Source organism: Dreissena polymorpha, chromosome 11 (genome assembly GCF_020536995.1).
Source record: "Dreissena polymorpha isolate Duluth1 chromosome 11, UMN_Dpol_1.0, whole genome shotgun sequence".
Taxonomy (NCBI): domain Eukaryota; kingdom Metazoa; phylum Mollusca; class Bivalvia; order Myida; family Dreissenidae; genus Dreissena; species Dreissena polymorpha.
The window spans coordinates 81,608,816-81,629,907 of NC_068365.1; the positions used below are offsets into that span (position 1 = coordinate 81,608,816).

The 21,092-nt window shown below is 36.1% G+C and overlaps 2 protein-coding genes across 3 annotated transcripts in view; one reads left to right on the top strand and one right to left on the bottom strand.

Moving 5' to 3' along the window:
- LOC127850766 (NADH-ubiquinone oxidoreductase 75 kDa subunit, mitochondrial-like) overlaps positions 1–5,535 on the bottom strand; it is a 75,828-nt gene extending 70,293 nt beyond the window's left edge. The window contains exon 1 of one of the 2 annotated variants that reach the window (XM_052384057.1): positions 5,448–5,535. The gene's annotated coding sequence lies outside the window, so the exon portion shown is untranslated. The remainder of the gene's footprint in view (positions 1–5,447) is intronic. The other variant, XM_052384058.1, reaches the window with a different exon arrangement.
- Positions 5,536–7,846: 2,311 nt separating this feature from the next.
- Positions 7,847–18,918, top strand: LOC127851443 (elongation factor 1-beta-like). The gene is made up of 6 exons (XM_052385216.1): positions 7,847–8,014; positions 8,257–8,379; positions 11,209–11,384; positions 11,995–12,120; positions 15,102–15,169; positions 18,807–18,918. Exons 1-6 carry the CDS (start codon positions 7,935–7,937, stop codon positions 18,891–18,893), a joined length of 660 nt encoding a protein of 219 aa, XP_052241176.1. The 5' UTR covers positions 7,847–7,934; the 3' UTR covers positions 18,894–18,918.
- The last annotated feature ends 2,174 nt before the right edge of the window (positions 18,919–21,092 follow it).

Genomic DNA, 21,092 nt, shown 5'->3' on the forward strand with positions numbered 1-21,092 from the left:
CATGTCGTTACACTTGTGTATTAGTTAATAAATTTTGTTGTTGTTGTTGATATATATGCCTTGAATTATGGTTCGTCTGAAAATTGAGTCCATGATTTAATCAATTAATCAACACCTAAAATACTTATTAACACCAACGTGACACAGGTCGTTAATATCGTAATTTACCTAATCTTCACCTTTGTTAAATATTGATTAACACATTACTTGACACGGGTCGTTAATATCTAAATCGATTTAATCTGCACCTTTGTAAAAATGAAGAACACCTTTGTATCCAAACTAACAACTAACCAATCAATTTAAAAAGATTAGGATTATTGTGTAAAACAAACGGATTTAATGAGTATTTAGATGTTTTAGCATTCTTCAATAAAATTATTAGATTTCCATGTAAATTTGAAACAACGGTCATGATATTCGAATAATTTGAACATTAAAATAAAAAGAATGCAAGTTATTGTCTCATGTGTTTTTATTTTGGCATTTATAAAACACTTAAATAACATATACATTTAACACAAAAAAAACACAATATATTTCACACAGGGTAACAAACAAACCATCTTATACAAATACTACATACATGTATTGAACACAAGAACTTTTATTAAAATTAATACAACTACCGACATAGATTATGTTCAGCAACAAAGTTTCACACTTAAAACAGAAACAGAACCACCACTTGTGTTCTGGGTTTTTCAACGTCTGTAGAGTTCACAACACGATTGGAGATAGCATCGACGATTTGAAGAGGTAGTTCCCCGCACCAACATTGGCCTGAAATAGAATAATATAAATTTGCAAACACAATATACCGACAATCGGAAATAAATATCAATATTCGCTTAAACTCATAACACACATTTCACTCGATGAATATGCGCCTAATTATCTTTATTTGATTAACATCCGAACTTCTTTCGACACATTCAAATTACACTTTTAAAGCCTCGTCATGTGAAAATGGGTCTTAAAGCGTTTCTCTTACTCTTAGTAACTCTTACTCTAACGTACATTTAGTCGTGTTACTATGTCAATTGCGGAAGAGAAACCTATCACCGAAGACGTAATATAATATATATATATCGCAGTGCCTTCCCCAGGAATTTGTTCAGGCGCCCCGGGGGTGGGTTCGGGAGGGGTGTCCCCTCCCTACGTAGATTTTTTTAAATTTAACGTGTCAATTCACGTTCTGTGGTGCGTTATAACTCAACGAAAAACAGCGTCAAAAGACGTCATTTGGTGCGCTATGACTCTTCAAAAAAAATCCCCCAGTCATTTAAACATATAATTTTTTATATTGTTTAATTGTTTTAAAACTTTTCCGCACAGATAGTAAAATCCCGACTCGAACGATTCCCCAATACATCCGTTTCAACCCGACTCTATTACTGTATACTTACTATTTTTCAAGTTTCTATTTATTACCCGATAATCCTGTTTATTCCGTTTTTATCAATCTCTTTCTGGTAAATATTTACGATAAAAGCTTTCAGTTATTTCTTTAACACAAACCTTGCCATTTTTTAAGTGACTATTTATAGATTTGATGAAATATTGCCTCTGAATATGCGTCAATCCCCTGACCTGTTGTGTGCTTGTTAAAACGCTCAATACACGCCATTTGTATGCAATAGACGCGACGTTGTACATGCTGCATAATTTTCGCGCTCTTTTTAATTGAGAAAAAGATTCGACACAAAATAAATTTGCACTCCTAATTTGAAGCAAAAATATTTAACGGTGCGGTAACATTTACATTCGGAAGTGTGTTTCGGATTAAAAACACGTTAACATCGACTTACGGTAATGGGTTTCGGATTACAAATTTAATTATTCCCATTTGACATTTCAACAAATATTAACCGTTGCGTTATAAATTCAACGATAATTTGTTTACACACTTTACGAGTCGAATAAATGTTTTGACTGAATTATGCATGAAAATCACGTTGTCCACGAGGATCACGGCCGGTTGCCGTCATCAGTCTTCTAACTATCGATTATCGGACGAAACATTTACAAGTGTGCGTAATTAATTCAACGAAAATTTGTTAAAAGCGCATTATGTGTCGAATAAATGTCAGAAAAACGAGGTTAATCAGTTCTATAAATGGACATGTTGAAATATACATGTACTGGAATTAAATAAATTGTTATCACATAATTGTAACCGCTATAATAATTAATTGTTTACCACTTGCAATTAATTTCTCGTATTAATTATGAGTCATAGGTAACACTTGTTTACAGTAAAAAGGTGTGATGATGATGCCCGAAACCGTCTTTAATGTTCTGTACTGTACTAATTACCGGTTTTATATTACTCAAATGGTACAACTACTTGCTAATCAAGCTGCGATAAACTCTTACTTCATGCCCGACGTCAATCAAAAATAATGGTCGATAGTTAACCCCGCCCTCATAAGCATTCGCGTAACCGATTGGACGATGAACTTCACAGTTTGACGACTGGAAAGTTACCAGATACATCCTTGTCAGCATTTAAATGACCGTGTAATGTGGCTAGAATAATCGATACGCGCGTCATGCTATTCTCTTATCAGTGGATTATCCATTACCCCATGTGGTGTTTATGGCGATTACTTGTGAAAGTAGGTACCGAGTGCTCTTTTAAAACAGGGAATATTGATACACTGATAGGGAAACCTTGATTTTTTTGGACAATCTCCACTTTCTTTTACTGAAGAATACACTAATCGGAAAATTTCAAGCGCCCCGGGGACTCTGATTTCGAAATTCAAGCGCCCCGGCAAGGGGCGCTTAAATGGCCTGGGGAAGACCCTGATATCGGTCATTTTGGTTTGCTTATACAATAAATGGTCTTTTTAATTGAAAAGGCAGACAAAATCGACTAAAGTTTTAATATAAATTGACGTTCTATCTCTCAATTTGGAGACCGTTTACATAATTTACGAAATTGGCCTTTAAGTTGCGCTGCTTACCATTTTAATATTTATATTATTAAATAATAATTATCTTATACCTTAATATTTTATTATAATTGAACATTTTCTTTGAGGCCAATTTCTAAAAAAATTAAAATATACTGCTCTGTTTCATTTACATAATTTATGTTTATTTACTTAATCATACGCTAATAATCATATTAAAAATCATATTAAAGATAATTTCTAAAAAATTAATAATAACAGTTCTGTTTTATAAACATGATTTATGCATGCATCAATATTTAGTATACTCTTTAGGATAATAGTTTCAACTTAATAATCATATTCTACATAACTAATTTCAATATGATTTAGTAATTGTTCTCAATGTTAACTATATTAGGTTAATACGACACTCATTGTCAATCAATCAATTAACACAGACCGTTATCTCTTTAATCTCTTAATTAATCGACATTGATCAATTAAGGCCAGTTGCTACAGTGTACTCACACAGCGCAATACACGCCAGAATTATTGGAAGTTGATCAGTTTAGTAAATTGAATATTGATGATGTTTTTATTGAGATTTAATTATGTTTATATGAATTTTAAATTTATTTGCCTATGCAGGGATCGACAAGATTACAATAAATTAGATAATCCGACAGACGGTGGTTATATATTGCTGAATGAAAGAACCATAAACAACGCAAGAAGTTACACTCAAAATCTCATAATCTTAATGATTATAATACACATATTAATGTACAAATAATTTATAAATTTAATATATACAGCTTATATATAAAATAATAAATGATACACTTTATATTGTGTACATTATAATTTAGACTTTACATACTCACCAGTTCCAAATAGTTTATTATAAATGATTATAGCTAGTAATAATGATAAAATAATAAAATAATAAAAACTGAATAGTTATATTTTATTGAGATGTTTTTATTATATACAATTGACAAATTAAATTAAACTAACCAGTTCCACAAAGCTGATGCTGCCAACGTTCACAAACATCGCGGACCCGATACCGTATATACGTATGTACTGACGCTATATATTATAAAGATGTAAATACCATCAGTTATAACAAAAAAAGGTTTGTATTCCTCAGTTTAAGCTTCTATAGAGGTCCGTTTCTCGAATGAAACTTATTAAAAAAATATAAAGGGATTACTTATCAGATTTACAGTGTCTGTGTTGCCATCTATCACATTCATCGCACATAATGGCCTTACACTCATCTGAAACAATATGTCCACAAACAACACAAACACAGTCCCTATCTCCCTCATCCACGATGAAGCAGATTAATTAAACAAAACACTTTTGAATTATAATCCACGATAAACAATAAATGAAAATAAGTCCAAGACACGAAACACAGAGTCCGTATTTAGTTTCAAGATATTAATGATTAATGATTAAAGCCAATCTGCGCGTGTTATTTTAGATGCACGACAAACAAATTGTTTAAAAAATCGCCGAAGGTCCTGTTGTCATAAAGGTGTTATTAGTCAACCACTTTATCAAACAAAACGCCGACAAACACGTCCTTTATAATTATACACGTGTGAAAAAATAATGAACTTGTCTACTTTAGAAAAAAAAACAACATTTTTTTATAACCTTTATCTATATTCATATCAAAAAAATATACAAAAACATATTTCATGTCTTTGATATATATAAATAATTTTTTTGAGGGTATGTGTTGACCAATTTGGGTACGAGTTGACTAGTGGGGGTACCAGTTGACCAAAAATCGGGTACGAGTTGACTAGCTCCCCAATTGTCCCGGCAGAAAGACTACTAAATGGCCTTTAAATTAATGCGTAAACTTCTTACTTTCCAACAGAGTTATAGCATGCAGTCGCGAAAAATGTTTAACCTCCATTTGGAAACGAGACGGAAGTCAACAAAGTGGTATATACATGTCAACAAAACATACCAAAATTTTTGACAAAGAGTAGCTCCGATTACGACTCAATCAATGCGTTTTTAAGAACAGGCCTTAAAGATGCAAAATATCATCTAAAAATGTCAACTATTTATCGCGATATGCAGTCTTGAACATCAAAGTGATCTACTATGGGTAATGATCTGGTATTGATAACTTGACTGTATAACACTTGCAAAGAGTATTTTAATGATTATATGATTGTAATCTGCTTCAATATGTTATTTATAAATAAATTCATGAATATGTAAATTTAAAATTTTCGCATACCTTAGTTTATCAGTTCATTCAATACAAATGTCAACGACTCAAGTAACTGTCATTAGGATTGCTCGTATTTAGTTATGCAATAGATGCACACTGCTTGTTAGTGATGGGTGGGGTATGAACAAGTATATCAGTTGCGTTTATTTAGAGGGGTGACCTGCATTGTCAATGATTTGCAATAAATATCTTTTTAATAACATATATTTCAACATATTTTATTGTACGATCAAATGCTTTAATTCAAAATAACAGCAATCTACAATAAAATAAATAATCACCTTCGCTATTTACCGGATGTCAACGGTACCGCGAAGTTCCACTCTAGGTCGAAATGGTCTCCGTTTTTGTTTCAACCCAAAGAAAAACCGGTATACATCTAACTTTAAAAAAAATTAAAAAATATTCAAAATAATTGTTAACAGCATTTAAATGTTTAATATTAAACAAAACACAACTCTGTTCTCAATATTTGGATATTGTTCGTTATTTGTTTGGCTTTCTATTTTTTTATAAATAATAATAATAATACTGAGTACTGTACTTATGATCAGGATTAACAACGAGTCATGAGTGACAGTTGAGCATGTGTCTGGGGAGCACAATAAGCGGAGTGACATATTTTCCGGAGCGTCAAATGTCCGCATATTCAAAAAATTACGATGAGGGACACATGTCCGGCTTGATCACTGCCTGCATTTTTGAACCACCTTTGCATCTCCCTTCTCGTCGTCGCGATTCATAATTATTGTTACATAAGGACGTAAAACCGATTTGAGATTGAGTTCAGTAAAATATAAAGTTATGTAAGGATAATGTGTAGGTATGCCTTTAGCATCGGTTGAATTGGGTGCTTATTATTTTACACTTCAAAAATAAAAGTTATGTTTTCCAGATATTTACCCTAATTTCCCCTGACATAATATTTAAGTAACGCATTCAAAAGATCGGTAAATAAACAATAAGTCAAGCGATCTCCATACTATCCAGCAATAATCCAATTTAAGACTTTACCTCCAAAACACCTGGCTGCGTGACAAATATGCTGAAATGTATGAAGATCCCACCCCTCCAAGAGAGAAGGAAGGCCAATAGACTGATCTTCTTCTATTAGATGGTTGAGGGGCTGGTACCAGCCCTGCCTAGCCAAGACATCCTTACCCCAGTCCGGCAATCTAAACGTAGAGTTTCCTCTAAGACTTTCTCAGACTTTAAAGCAGATAAAGTTTTGGAAAATTACTCAATCAAAAACTCTAAGTGTTTCACACCAATCAAAGGCAAAACCCCACTATGTAAGTACTCCTTTTTCCCTAAGACAATAATAGAGTGGAACAATCTGGAAGAAAGTGTAGTGCGCGCAAAGGCAGTTGGCAGTTTTAGGTCAACTGTCCTACAGTGGGACTAACCAACCTCTCTACCGTTGCGCCGACGCCGAAAGGCCCTGCAACGTATCTATCCAGATCCAGAATTTAACGATAACGCATTCAATAAAAATAAGACATTTCAACAATAAAAAATTATATACACGGGACAAAAGTAGAACGTGATTTTGTCGAATGATTCAGTTTTTCGCGTGTATCAGTTTTTGGTGACTCACGGTCATATTTATCTTATGAAACGATCGCGTTAAGGATTGTGTACGGGGTAGTGAAGGTCACTATTACTAAATAAACAGTATACACTGCTCAATATATCGAGATCATTTTTTAGATATTCATGGTAAAATGACGATATCAATCTGACACTGACCTATAATATATTAAAATGCTTAAAAAATTAAGTTATTAACCTACGTTCTTTAACCTATTAAACATATAAACGCGTATAAAAGTAATCTACTGAAGTGGCATAGTAAAACTCGTGCAACAAGTGGATGAAATTATATACAAATGTTAGTCGAACATAGCTCAGTTTTTATATGTTTTAGCATGCTTTAACATAAGATGTATATTACACATACATCTGATCTTATTCGGTGAAACATTATGTAAAATATATCAGTGATGATTAAATTATTTATACAAAATAAATAAATAAATATTTTTAAATACTTAGAGTTACAAAATGAAAATATTTTTGCCAACTCCAAAGTTTAAAAAACATAACATAACTGCGCTCTTTCGACATGTTTCACACTTAATATATATCAGAATTTGACATTGTTACAATAATATTTGTTCTGGGCTTCTATTGCTTGCTCATAATGCCAATTTCAGCTACATAAATGTCAAAACCTTGTTTAATTGAATCATTCTACGGGTGGATCATATGATGTCTCCGACAAATTAAATTGGCTTTAATTGTAATGATTGCTCTTTGTGGACCATTTGAATAGGATTTGCCATTTTAGTATAGTATAGTGGTGATGAAGGAAAAGTTTAATATTGCCACTACCCGTGCCGTCAATAAAAATAAAATAACTTTATACGACATTAATAAAAAAAATCATCGTGAAAATAATATTAATAAAATATCAGATGATATTTTTAGTTCATTATTTAAATTGTAAGTTAATTTAGGATCATATCAACACCCGAGAAGCATGCGATTGAAGACATAACATTCCAGAGTGATTCCTCGCCGAAATTTAGCTGTAAGCTCTTGTTAAGAAAAAAATGGGCATTATTTTGACCAATCTTACACGTGGTACGACTTTAAGTAAGGTCAGTCTATTTTGCGGACAAGTTCACGGTCACGGTCTTTTTACTGTCGCACCGGTTTGGGGAACACGTTGTTGAATTTTCTGCCAGCGATAATTATCAACTACAATGGGTTTCGGAGATTTGAAGTCGAAAACTGGGCTTAAGGCTCTCGATGACTACTTGGCCGACAAAAGTTACATCGAAGGGTAATGTAAACATTTTTAAATTAATAAATCTTAATGCTTAAAAAATGTGGTTTTCGTACCCACTATGTTTGGTAACAAAGTAGCGTTTCGACTTTCGTACTGATATCAAACTCAGTAAAAAGTAAGGGCATTTTTCGATAAAACAACACCGTTTGTGTTTTGATTTAATTTATAGTTTTATAGCAAACAAGTAAGTTAATTAATTCCTGCTGGCATAATGACCTGGTAGTGAATGTTTACAGATTCCAGCCCTCCCAGGCAGACACTGTGGTGTTCAAGGCCATGTCTGGAGCTCCTGGGGCTGAGTTCTTGCATGCCCTCCGCTGGTACAACCACATCAAGTCATATGCATCAGGTGTAGACAGGTAAGTTGAGCAAACTTCTGGGAAAACTTGGCATAATTCATGTGCGTAAAGTGTCATCCCAGATTACACTGTGCAGTCTACACAGGCTTAAAAGGGTTGACACTTACCACCTACACTTGACTTTTGTTGATAAGAGACTTCCTTGCAAATTTCAGAAAAGCCTGCTAAGACTGCATATTGAGGCTCACACAGTGGAGCATGTGTTTGTAGCTTTGAAATACTACATAGTTTCTTCTCATTTTGAAATGGAAGGTTGAAGAAAAACTGGGAGCCAAGACCCACCCGCATTGTATTGGATTCCGCGCTCAGGGCTTTTTTTCTTTCTTTGGGACCCGCCAAAAAACAACCCTTTCCCTCGGATTTTTTTCCCCTCAGCAAGTAAATTTTCCCCCAGACTTTAATTTTTTTCCCCTTAAAAAAAAACATTATTTTTTTTTTAACTGTAAATCACGGCCGTTAATCACGCGCGCCACCTTTTTTTTGAGATGCATTAATAAATGAGCCAATGCAACTTCCGAGGTTGCGCTCAGGCCCGGATGTTTTGAAATTTAACGGATAAGTTTACAGGGTGATTAGGTTTAATATGATTTTCAAGACATTTCGCAGTATTTTAACAAATCGGCCAATGTAGTGCGATTCAGCGATTATAAATTCATCTAAAAATGTACAGAAACATTCAATCACAACCCATTTGGAAACGTGAGGACCATTATTAGTTGTGGCATGGTAGAATTCGTAAATGCAAATCGATGTCTTTTGCCTGTGTGACGAGCAAATTCCCTGCCAATTAAATCGCTCATTACATAAAACGATTGCTTTGAACCTGTACAAGTTAATGCGTGCACAAAAACGTCGGCTTCTAGCCGATCTAATAGATAAATTTATATTTTTCAAAAAGAGATGGAGCCATTGCCAAGGAGGTGGCACTCAGATTAGGAGGTGGCACCAATGCGCATTTATAGCTAATTTGAAGTGAAATATTTTTTTGCTATGGTTTCTATTACGCTTACAGGACTTACATTATTTTTGTAAGTTGTCTACTTCAGCTCATTTGAGTTGTGCGTTTTAATTAGAAAAAGTAGTTTTCTAATGATGTATTGATGGATTTAAACGATCGTCTTTGTAATATAACAACATTTAACATGATTTATACAAATATGTGAACGGAAAAAGACCGAGCTATCTTCATTTTTTGGAGTTAATAGTTGGGAAAAACAACATAACTGAGCCTAATTAAGATTTGTTGACCTTGGTCTTTTAGTAAATTAAGCATTTGGATTAACGGCCACAAATCACAGTTTCAAGAAGAAGTGTTATCTTATACTTATTTCGTGAACTTTCATACTGTAAACAAATATTGATGTCGATGAATTATTTTGATAATATTGAACATTAAGTTATTGGTTTGATTGAGTATTACAAATTGTTGGTATACACCGTACAATATGTTTCATTCATGTTGGTGACTTCTTAATTGAGTTGATCACTTATATATTTAAAAAAAACTACATTATATTTATTACATATTAAGTTTATGTTCTGTAAAGATTTGGGCCTTCGTATGTACGTTGAAAAATAAATTTAATATAAAAAATATCATTATCTATCAAATCTGCGTCATGTGATAATGTCATTTCGATACGACTGTTAATTGATAACATCCTGCATTGGCGCCACCTCCTATCATTAGCGCCACCTCCTAAGCATTGGCTCCATCTCTTTTGGAAAACTGCAAAATTATCTACTACGTCGGCAAGAAGCCAATATTTTTGTGCATGCAGCATCTAATGTATGTTGTACGCAATCGTTTGATGCCGTTGGCGATTTAATTGGGTGGATATTTTCTCGTCACACATGAAAAACTCATCGGAATGCTTTTTAAACTCCACCATGCCACAGCTTATAAAGGTTCTCACGTTTTTAAATGGGTTGAGAATGCACGTGTCTGTACATTTTTTGACGACTCAATCTTCGCTGAATCGCACTACATTGCCCAATTTTAAAAATAATGCGAAATATGCAGTACAAACATATTAAACCTAATCACCCTGTAAAGTTGTCCATGAAATTTCAAAACATCCGGGCCTGAGCGCCACCTCGGAAGTTGCATTGGCTCATTTATTAATGCATCGCAAAAAAGAGGTGGCGCGCGTGATTAACGGCCGTGTAAATACATAATTTAACCTGATCCAGTGTAGAAAATATAACATATTGCATAATTAAATTATCTGTTGCCTTGAATTTGTTTTAAAAACAGCAAAATATGTTAAATTGATAATTTAAGACTTTCCTTATTTTCCCCAAAATCCGGCGTTTTGCGTGATTTTTTCCCCCCAAATCGGGCATTTCACGCAATTTTTTTCCCCTCATAAAAGGCCAGGCCTGTCCCCAAAATCAGATAAAAACCCCTGGCGTTATAACGGTGCACGTTATATTGGATACAGTGTATATGTCAGACAGTTAACTATTTAAACAAATAAACTTTAAATGTAAGTTTGCAATCAATTTCAGTATATGAACTGGATCAAATGATTTAACTTTGTATAAAGCATTGATTTTTGTTATGACTTGTGAGCAAAATTTCATGTTAACCAGCTCTTATATAACAATATGCAGTATACAAGTTATTAATTCAAATCCTTGTTCCAAATAGTCACTTATCCTTGAGAACAATAGGATTACATTACAAGACATAAATGTTCATAAAGTACTTAAGATTTCACTTAACATATGAGGACCAAAGATGGTAAATGATCATCAGTTTTATTTAAAGCTAATATGTGGGGCTAAATGCTAAAAGTTCACCTAAGCCATGTTGTATGCACACAGCTTACCTGGTGTTGCCAAGCCCCTGGCCCAGTACGGTGGTAGTGGCGGTGCTGCTGCCGCTGCTGATGATAACGAGGACAGTGACTTTGGTGACGATCTGTTCGGGGATGATGACGATGGAGATGATGAGGAGACCAAGAGAAGACTGGCTGAGTACGCTGCCAAGAAGGAGAAAAGTAGGCAACATATACCTTGGATTTTGTTTTCTGGCTGATCTGTGACAACAATGTCTGCCTAAACTGGAGTATTTCCTTATATGAGTCTTCATTTAAACAAAAAAATACCTATAAAAGGGACACAGCACACATGCATTAAGCCCAGTAATCCCAGAACTTTAAAATGTGTCTAACCCTTGTAAGACTTAAATTAAGCAATAGACTGTAAGATCCAAGGCAAATAATTAACATTTTAAATAAAAATAGGCTTAAAATGTTGCTTCTGTAGTTAACAATAAGTAAGGTATTGCAACTTTGAAGGAAAATTTTAAAAGAGCATTATTTTGTTCTTCTAAATTTTACTTACACAGATAACCGTGTTTTATCAAATACAGTTCCAAGTTGATAAATTCATATGCATACAAACAAATAGGCACTCACATACAGACATGTTAAACATTCTATGCAATTTTGTTTGGCGGTTGGGCACAAAAGCTGCATGTTATCTGAAGATTGTATAAGCTGAATTATTGTAAAAACACCACGATTTTTCCCAATCCAAAGGGACCCGGCCCCATTCCCCAAATGGTGAAAAAAAAAACCACTGCAATATGTAACACTTTGATTATAGAGCCGGTGCTGATTGCCAAGAGCTCCATCATTCTGGACGTGAAGCCGTGGGATGACGAGACCAACATGGAGGAACTCGAGGCCAAGGTCCGCTCTGTAAAGACCGACGGGCTCCTGTGGGGAACTAGTAGGTGGCTTTATTACATAGTTATACATGGAGGAACTCGAGGCCAAGGTCCGTTCATAAAGACCGACGGGTTCCTGTAGGGAACTAGTAATAGGATTTATTACATAGTAATAAATGGAGGATTTGGAGGCCTAGGTCCACTCTGTACAGACTGATGGGGTCCTGTGGGAAACTAGTAAGTGGATTTATTACATAGTAATACATGGAGGAACTGGAGGCCTAGGTCTGCTCTGTACAGACTGACGGGCTCCTGTGGGAAACTAGTAAGTGGATTTATTACATAGTAATACATGGAGGAACTGGAGGCCTAGGTCTGCTCTGTACAGACTGACGGGCACCTGTGGGGAACTAGTAATAGGATTTATTACATAGTAATAAATGGAGGATTTGGAAGCCTAGGTCCACTCTGTACAGACTGATGGGGTCCTGTGGGAAACTAGTAAGTGGATTTATTACATAGTAATACATGGAGGAACTGGAGGCCTAGGTCTGCTCTGTACAGACTGACGGGCACCTGTGGGAAACTAGTAAGTGGATTTATTACATAGTAATACATGGGGGAACTGGAGGCCTATGTCTGCTCTGTACAGACTGACGGGCACCTGTGGGAAACTAGTAAGTGGCTTTATTACATATAATAAATGGAGGAACTGGAGGCCTAGGTCCACTCTGTACAGACTGACAGGCACCTGTGGGGAACTAGTAAGAGGATTTATTACATAGTAATACATGGAGGAACTGGAGGCCAAGGTCTGCACTGTACAGACTGACGGGCATCTGTGGGAAACTAGTAAGTGGATTTATTACAAAGTAATACATGGGGGATTTGGAGGCCTAGGTCCACTCTGTACAGACTGACTGGCTCCTGTGGGGAACTAGTAGGAGGATTTATTACATAGTAATACATGGAGGAACTGGAGGCCTAGGTCTGCTCTGTACAGACTGACGGGCACCTGTGGGGAACTAGTAAGAGAATTTATTACATAGTAATACACGGAGGATTTGGAGGCCTAGGTCCACTCTGTACTGACTGATGGGCTCCTGTGGGAAACTAGTAAGTGGATTTATTACATAGTAATACATGGAGGAACTGGAGGCCTAGGTCTGCTCTGTACAGACTGACGGGCACCTGTGGGAAACTAGTAGGAGGATTTATTACATAGTAATACATGGAGGAACTCGAGGCCTAGGTCTGCTCTGTACAGACTGACGGGCACCTGTGGGGAACTAGTAAGAGAATTTATTACATAGTAATACATGGAGGATTTGGAGGCCTAGGTCCACTCTGTACAGACTGATGGGCTCCTGTGGGAAACTAGTAAGTGGATTTATTACATAGTAATACATGGAGGAACTGGAGGCCTAGGTCTGCTCTGTACAGACTGATGGGCTCCTGTGGGAAACTAGTAAGTGGATTTATTACATAGTAATACATGGGGGAACTGGAGGCCTAGGTCTGCTCTGTACAGACTGACGGGCACCTGTGGGGAACTAGTAAGAGAATTTATTACATAGTAATACATGGGGGAACTGGAGGCCTAGGTCTGCTCTGTACAGACTGACGGGCACCTGTGGGGAACTAGTAAGAGAATTTATTACATAGTAATACATGGGGGAACTGGAGGCCTAGGTCTGCTCTGTACAGACTGACGGGCATCTGTGGGAAACTAGTAAGTGGATTTATTACATAGTAATACATGGGGGAACTGGAGGCCTAGGTCTGCTCTGTACAGACTGACGGGTTCCTGTGGGAAACTAGTAAGAGGATTTATTACATAGTAATACAAAGCTCTGGTGTGACATTGTATATGAGCAATGCTATTGGAAAACTGGGCTTAATGCATATGCACAGTCTGCACAGGCTAATCTTGGATGACACTTTAAGCATATCTATTTTGTGTGGTTAAGAACATGGAGGCTTGCTCAACTGGTAGATTGCCATACTACAAATAAAGGTTTGGGGGGTTTGAATCCTGGCCCAGCAACGTCACTTGTTTCGTCTTGTCATTAAATCATTTTTACGGCCATTATCCCCCTCCTTTGACTAAAGTAGGACAGTTGTCATTTAGTGGCATGAGTATGTGTACGTAGTACTTAAAAACCTGCTGACCCAGGAAAAGTGTGAGTTTGTATACTGACCGCTGTAATATGACTGTAATACTGTTGATATGGCAAAAAAATCCAAGCAAATAACTATTTGGTAAAGATTTAAAAATGAAATACTGTGTTAAGTGTTTAATAAACACAAAAAATAAATGAAAATTATTAAATTTTGATTTTAAGACTTCTAAGTCAGTTTAGTTCAAGGTTCTTGACTTCTAATGGTTTTAACAGTAAATTTAAACACTAAAAAGCCCATAAACACTCAAAATCTACGAATATTTCGTACAATAGTAGGAAAAATTAAATTAACACATAAATAATCTTTGTTTCTTATAGCAATAGTTAAAATTTCAACGGCGAATGTGGTCTGGTAACATTGATTTAATGCGATACAAATGCTCGGTATTTTTTTGTGTCACAGTAAATTCAATGTGAATTTCCAGCTAGGCTATCCAAACTTTACAAGCGAACGTGAGATTGGCTTTGGGTAGATTTGGAAACATGAATGCCCGAAGCCAGTCTTGTGTTCGCCTGTAAATTTTCGGACATCTATGCAGGAAATTAATATGGAATATATTGTCGCACAAAAACAAAAATGAGCATTTTATATCTCGTTAATTCTATGTTACCTGACCCCATCTAGCGTTGAAATTATGGCTATTGCTATAAGGAACACTGATTTTTTATGGGTTAACTTTATGTGATGAAATATTTTGCGAAATATTCGTTGATTTTGAGTATCTATGTAACTTTAAAACTGTGTCAAGTCAACAATACCAAAGTGGTCACTGCTGTTCAGTTATGAATTTGTCTAATCAATTATCCTGTAGTTAATTGTTATAATGTATTTCACTGTAATGTGCCTCGTGTGATTGCAGGCAAACTGGTTGCTGTTGGTTACGGAATCAAGAAGCTGCAGATCAGCTGTGTTGTGGAGGATGACAAGGTATGTAGAACCACCGTAATGTGCTGCTGGGCTGGAATCTAATTGTATACCAGTATGCAAATTGACCCAATCCAAATCTTATAAGTGTATATTTTCCCCTAATGACTGCCTATAATTCCCAATTGAAGGATTCCAAGGAAAAAGAAATATTGTTAAAAAAATGTCAAAATTAAGTTCATTTCCCTATCGAGCTCAATAAAATTATCCTAAGTTCATAAATATTCAAACATTTTTTTTTTAGCTCACCTGAGCGATAGCTCGGGTGAGCTATTGTGATCACTCAGCGTCCGGCGTCCGTCCGTCCGTCTGTCTGTCTGTAAACAATTTGTAAACATCTTCTTCTACTAAACCATTGAGCCAATTTCAACTAAATTTCATGTGGAGCATCCCTAGGTCATGGGATAAAAGAATTGTTAAAAAAAATTTGATCACATAACCAAGATTGCCGCCATGACCATATATGGTAAAAACCTTAAAAAATCTTCTTGTCAGAAACCGCTCATCAGATTTTCAAAAAATTTCACAGGGATGACCTTTGAAGGCTCCCCTGAAAAAGTTGTTCAAAGAAATTTGATTCGTCAAAAAACATGGCCGCAGGAGCTCGTTGAACTTTGCATGTTTATTCGTTTTTGCCTATTTTGTGAAAACTTTCAAAAATCTTCCACATTTTTTGTCCGATCCTTTCCAAATTTGCACAGTGTCTTTATATCAATGAGGACACGAACCCTACAAAAAATGAGCATTATTGGTCCATGAAGTACAGAATTACCTCCCCTTGAATTGAGAAAATGGTGTTTATGCAATAAAGTCCAAATTTTTCATCCAATTCTTTCCAAACTTGTAAGGATTTAGCATGGTTCAAACAAGGGAAACAACTACGGTTTATGCATGTTCTTTTTATTACAGATTTGCCACCCTTTAATTCATTCAAAATCTCATTTTACAGCAGAGATTCCAAATCTGACCTGTAAATGAGCCCCATATTTACTGCCAGTGCTAGGTTACCTTTCCCATTTGATCATTCTTAAGTATTGGTCTTGTAATGCTGCTACTGCTTCTGCTACTGCTACTGCTACTACTACTACTACTACTACTACTACTACTACTACTACTACTACGACTACTACTACTTCTACTACTACTACGACTACTACTACGACTACGACTACCACTACTACTTCTACTACTACTACTACTACTACTACTACTACTACTACTTCTACTACTACTACTACTACTACTACTAGTACTACCACTACTACCACAACCACCACCACCACCACCACTATTACTACGGGGACCACTACTACTACTACTACTACTACTACCACTACTACTACTACTACTACTACTACTACTACTACTACTACTACTACTACTACTACTACTACTTCTACTACTACTACTACTACTACTACTACTTCTACTACTACTACTACTACCACCACTACTACTACTACTACTACTACTACTACTACTACTACTACTACTACTACTACCACTACTACTACTACTACACCACCACCACCACCATTCACAGTGACAAAAAACGTATTCACACAATGGCTGCTACTACAACTTATAGCCCATATAGGGGGGCATGCATGTTTTACAAACAGCCCTTGTTTCTATGGGATTTTAACCACAACTGTTCATGTTTATCTCCGACACATATTTTTAGGTCACCTGTCATGAAGTGACACGGTGAGCTTATGTGATCGTGTGATGTCCGGCGTCCGTTGTGCATGTCTGCGTGTGTCCGTGCGTCCGTCCGTCAACAATTTGTTTGTGTAGACAGAAGAGGTCACAGTTTGCATCCAATCTTGATGAAATTTGGTCAAAATGTTTATCTTGATGAAATCTGGTTTTGGATTGTATTTGGGTCATCTGGGGTCAAAAACAAGGTCACTAGGTCAAATAATAGAACAACCTTCTGTAGACAATAGAGGTCACAGTTTTCATCCAATCTTTATGAAATTTGGTCAGAATGTTTATCTTGATGAAATCTGGGTTAAGATTTTATTTGGGTCATCTGGGGTCAAAAACTAGGTCACTAGGTCAAATAATAGAAAAACCTTGTGTAGACATTAGAGATCACAGTTTTCATCCAACCTTTATGAAATTTGGTCAGAATTCTTGATGAAATCTGGGTGGGATTGTATTTGGGTCATCTGGGGTAAAAATCTAGGTCATATAAATAGAAAAACCTTGTGTTGACAATAGAGGTCACAGTTTTCATCCAATATTTATGAACTGTGGTCAGAATGTTTATCTTGATGAAATCTGGATTGGGATTGTATTTGGGTCATCTAGAGTCAGGAACTAGGTCACTAGGTCAAATCATAGAAAAACATTGTGTAGACAATAGAGGTCATAGTTTTCATCTGATCTTAATGAGTCAGGTTAGCGATTCAGGGCCATCATGGCCCTCTTGTCATTTTAAAAGTACTTCTGAGCAGAAAACAACAACACCAATTGCCCTTTTTAAGTCAAAACAACGCGATATATCCCAATTCAAAGTGCCCCAGTCCTATTCCTAAATTTGGGACAAAAACACTGTATGCACATGGCCTAACATAACCCAGAAATTCTCATGAAATTGGAAGTAATACACATTTTTGAATAATTATAAAGGCAATTTGACCCATTCGTAGTCGCCCTACAAATAAAATTTATTGACAGTGGCCTTTTCTTAAAGGATTCAAGTTTAAAAGGCTTCATTTCCATCCCTTAGATACTAAAACCTTAACAGACTGCGAGTTACTTGCAGGCTGTTCTGGTTTTATGCTGGTTGTTGATAGCTATTTTTACTTTGCTTCCATGTTTTTTATGCTCCCCCCAAAAATTTTGGGGGGAGCATATAGTCGCTGCTTCGTCTGTCCGTGCGGTTTTCTGTCTGTGCACAATTTTTGTCCTGGCTATTTCTCAGCAATTAATGACCGCAATTCAATTAAACTTTATGGGAAGCTTCACTACCAAGAGGAGATGTGCATATTATCAGCCGGTTCTGGTCGGATGATTTTTCACAGAGTTATGGCCCTTTGAAATTTTCTATAAACTGTACATATAGTGCAATTCTTGTCCCCCCAACTACTGACTGGAATTCAATGAAGCTTTATGGGAAGCTTAACTACCTTGAGGAGATGCGCATGTTATTTGTGGGTTGTGGTTAGATGATTTATTTAGAGAGTTATGGCCCTTTGAAATTTTTAAGTTGCTAAACCATCCATCGTATTATTTTGTACAAAGTTATGCACCTCAAGACGTTTCCTTTAATCTGAATATATAGTGCAATATTGTGACAAAAAAAACTTTGGGGGAGCATCACCCGTCTTCGACGGTTTCTTGTTTTTTCTTGCTAAGAGATGGCTCTTTAAAAAAAAAAAAATAATTTAGTAGTTCAAAGCTCACATGTTTACAATTAAAAGAAGTTTGTGAGTCAAATTTTAAAATTCTAAAAAGTTTGAGACTAAAATTTCACAATTTTGAACAGTTCAGGACTCATTTTTTCACAATTTTTCTTAAAATGAGAGAGAGAGAGAGGGGCAAGACTACTTTTCAAAGATTAGAAAAAATTCCTTGGCTTCTGAGTGGGAAAGATTAAATGGCTGACTGATCACTCTTTTGCCTGTTGCAGGTTGGCACAGACTTCCTGGAAGAGGAAATCACAGCCTTTGAATCCCACGTGCAGTCAGTGGATGTTGTAGCGTTCAACAAGATCTAAAGTGCTAATAAATTATTTTGCTGTAGTCTGTGTTGGTCTTTTTGTTGTGTGGTGTGCTGTAAGAATATCTTGGTCTCAGAAGTAAACATGATAGACCTGAGGGAAAATTATGATATAGTTAAAAAAAGGCTTTTATAAAAGCAGGACGTAACATTCCTATGGATTTCATACATTTTGAAAACACACTTATCCGACTCATTTAAAATCCAGATTTAGATGTGCATATTGTCGCGTTTGTGAAGTGGGTGTGTATTGAATTGTAGTGTACACACGCTGACTAAAATTAAATATAATTATTTGAATTCAACAGCATGGCATAGCAATGACGAAATCGTTGCGTTCTCACCAGCCATGCTGTAAATGTATTGCTTCAGTCAGGGGATTTAACGAATGCGCATTTATTTTGTACAAATACAAAGGTATTGATCCTTTTATTATTGAATTGCAGGTAGCCCTTAAAATAACTATGATTGTTTCCCTATAGGCTATAAGCGGCACAAAAAGCAATTGCTATACTGAAAGGGCTCATACTGATCCTACTTGGTTTGCACAAATTGCTCACTTCTGTCTGTTAACTTTTTTTTTCAGAACAAAATATAAAGTGATGCATTTATGTATTTCTTTAAATAAATAATGGCAATACATAATTTGATAGAGCTTTAATTTACAATAAACTTTTTGTATCACATCTTGCAAATATCGTATTGCACGTTCTATAGTTGGGCTCCCACGCTCGTGTGATCTTTCCCTACCCCGATTTGCCATGTGTAAGTGACCATGGTCTTTCACCGAGTTTTAATATAAAGAAGTGAAACTCCAGCTGCTGGAGCAGTATTGCATTCTCATTATATACAAAAAGTTGGTCCTATATTTAAGGCAAGTGACCAATTGCCTTAGGGCTTGGATACAAAGTGATGCTTGTCCATACGTTGGCACACGTTGCTTTGCATTTTGTTGCGATCAGTTCATGATAGGCATTTATTGGTGCCACGATGTTATACAATAACATAGGTCCTTAAGGAGTGTTTCGATCGCACATGATCATCATGACTGGATATCCTGCATTGTTGCGTTATGATACGATAAGATGCCTAATATTCAATGCGTTCCATGACAATTCGATAGGACTGTGGTTACGAAAAGATACGACATGACCTAAATAATATCAATACAACTCAATTGACTTCCCCTGCGCGGCCATATGACTGGTGTGTTCATTTGATATAAACTCCTTTATACGGCCATTATCCCCCTACATTTGCTTCAAGAACGGCAGTTGTCAGTTACTGGTTATAGGTACGTACACTAAGCACTAGTTAACTTACGCCGTTATATGAAGGAATGACGTTGAAAATGTATGAAAATCAAACCGACAAACACACAGCAGTAGCAAGTTTTCCGTGAACATGTATCATCTTTGAGAGGGCAATCGCAAGGTAAGCTCCCCTGTTTCACAGCCTGTAAAAGATCTATCTGCCGACATGGGAGAGAAATGTCTGCAGAAGCTACGAGCTTGTTATCGGTGGACTTGCTATTTCGTATCGGTCATTCATCAATTGCCGAAATATTTGTTTCTTTTACTGTTAAATAGGACCAACAATTACACCAAGTTGTGACTATTAAATTACCTGAATTCAAAACATTACTCATACAGCTTTTTGAAAATGCGTCATTTATCTGGACTTTTATCTTAATTTATATCAAAGCTTCACTCTGTACTAAGTCATTTGTAAGTAGGTTCTATACTTTGGGAGCGGCATGCGAAAATAACTCTGGCTGGCTTGTGCAGAGGTGGTTAACGCGCGTCATACCTGTCCGGTTTCAATTCCTCATTCCGATGCAAGTGGACTGGGTTTGTGTTGACCATAAGGGACAGATGAGGGTTTTACCCGAGTTCTTTGGTCCCTTAAAACAGCGAAGTACAACACTAACATTTGCATATTTATGTGAAAATTTAAAAGATAGAACGTGAAGCAATAAGTCTCTTTACACCTTTCTTTAGCCTATTCAGAAAATAAGGTAGGAGTTCTGGCATACAGCCTGGTCCCCACATGACATTAACTTCGGTCCTTACATGGAATGCACTCCGGTCCTCACATGGCACACACTCCGGATCTCGCATGGCATACGCTGCGGTTGTCACATGAAATACACTCCGGTCCTCACATGGCATACAATCCGGTTCTCACATAGCATATA

Bases quoted from the DNA above. Each gene is read 5' to 3' on its own strand.
- LOC127851443 (XM_052385216.1), top strand. From the start codon at position 7,935: ATGGGTTTCGGAGATTTGAAGTCGAAAACTGGGCTTAAGGCTCTCGAT. The intron at 8,380-11,208 runs GTAAGTTGAGCA...GTATGCACACAG, and splicing joins TATGCATCAGGTGTAGACAG to CTTACCTGGTGTTGCCAAGC. The intron at 11,385-11,994 runs GTAGGCAACATA...CTTTGATTATAG, and splicing joins CGCTGCCAAGAAGGAGAAAA to AGCCGGTGCTGATTGCCAAG.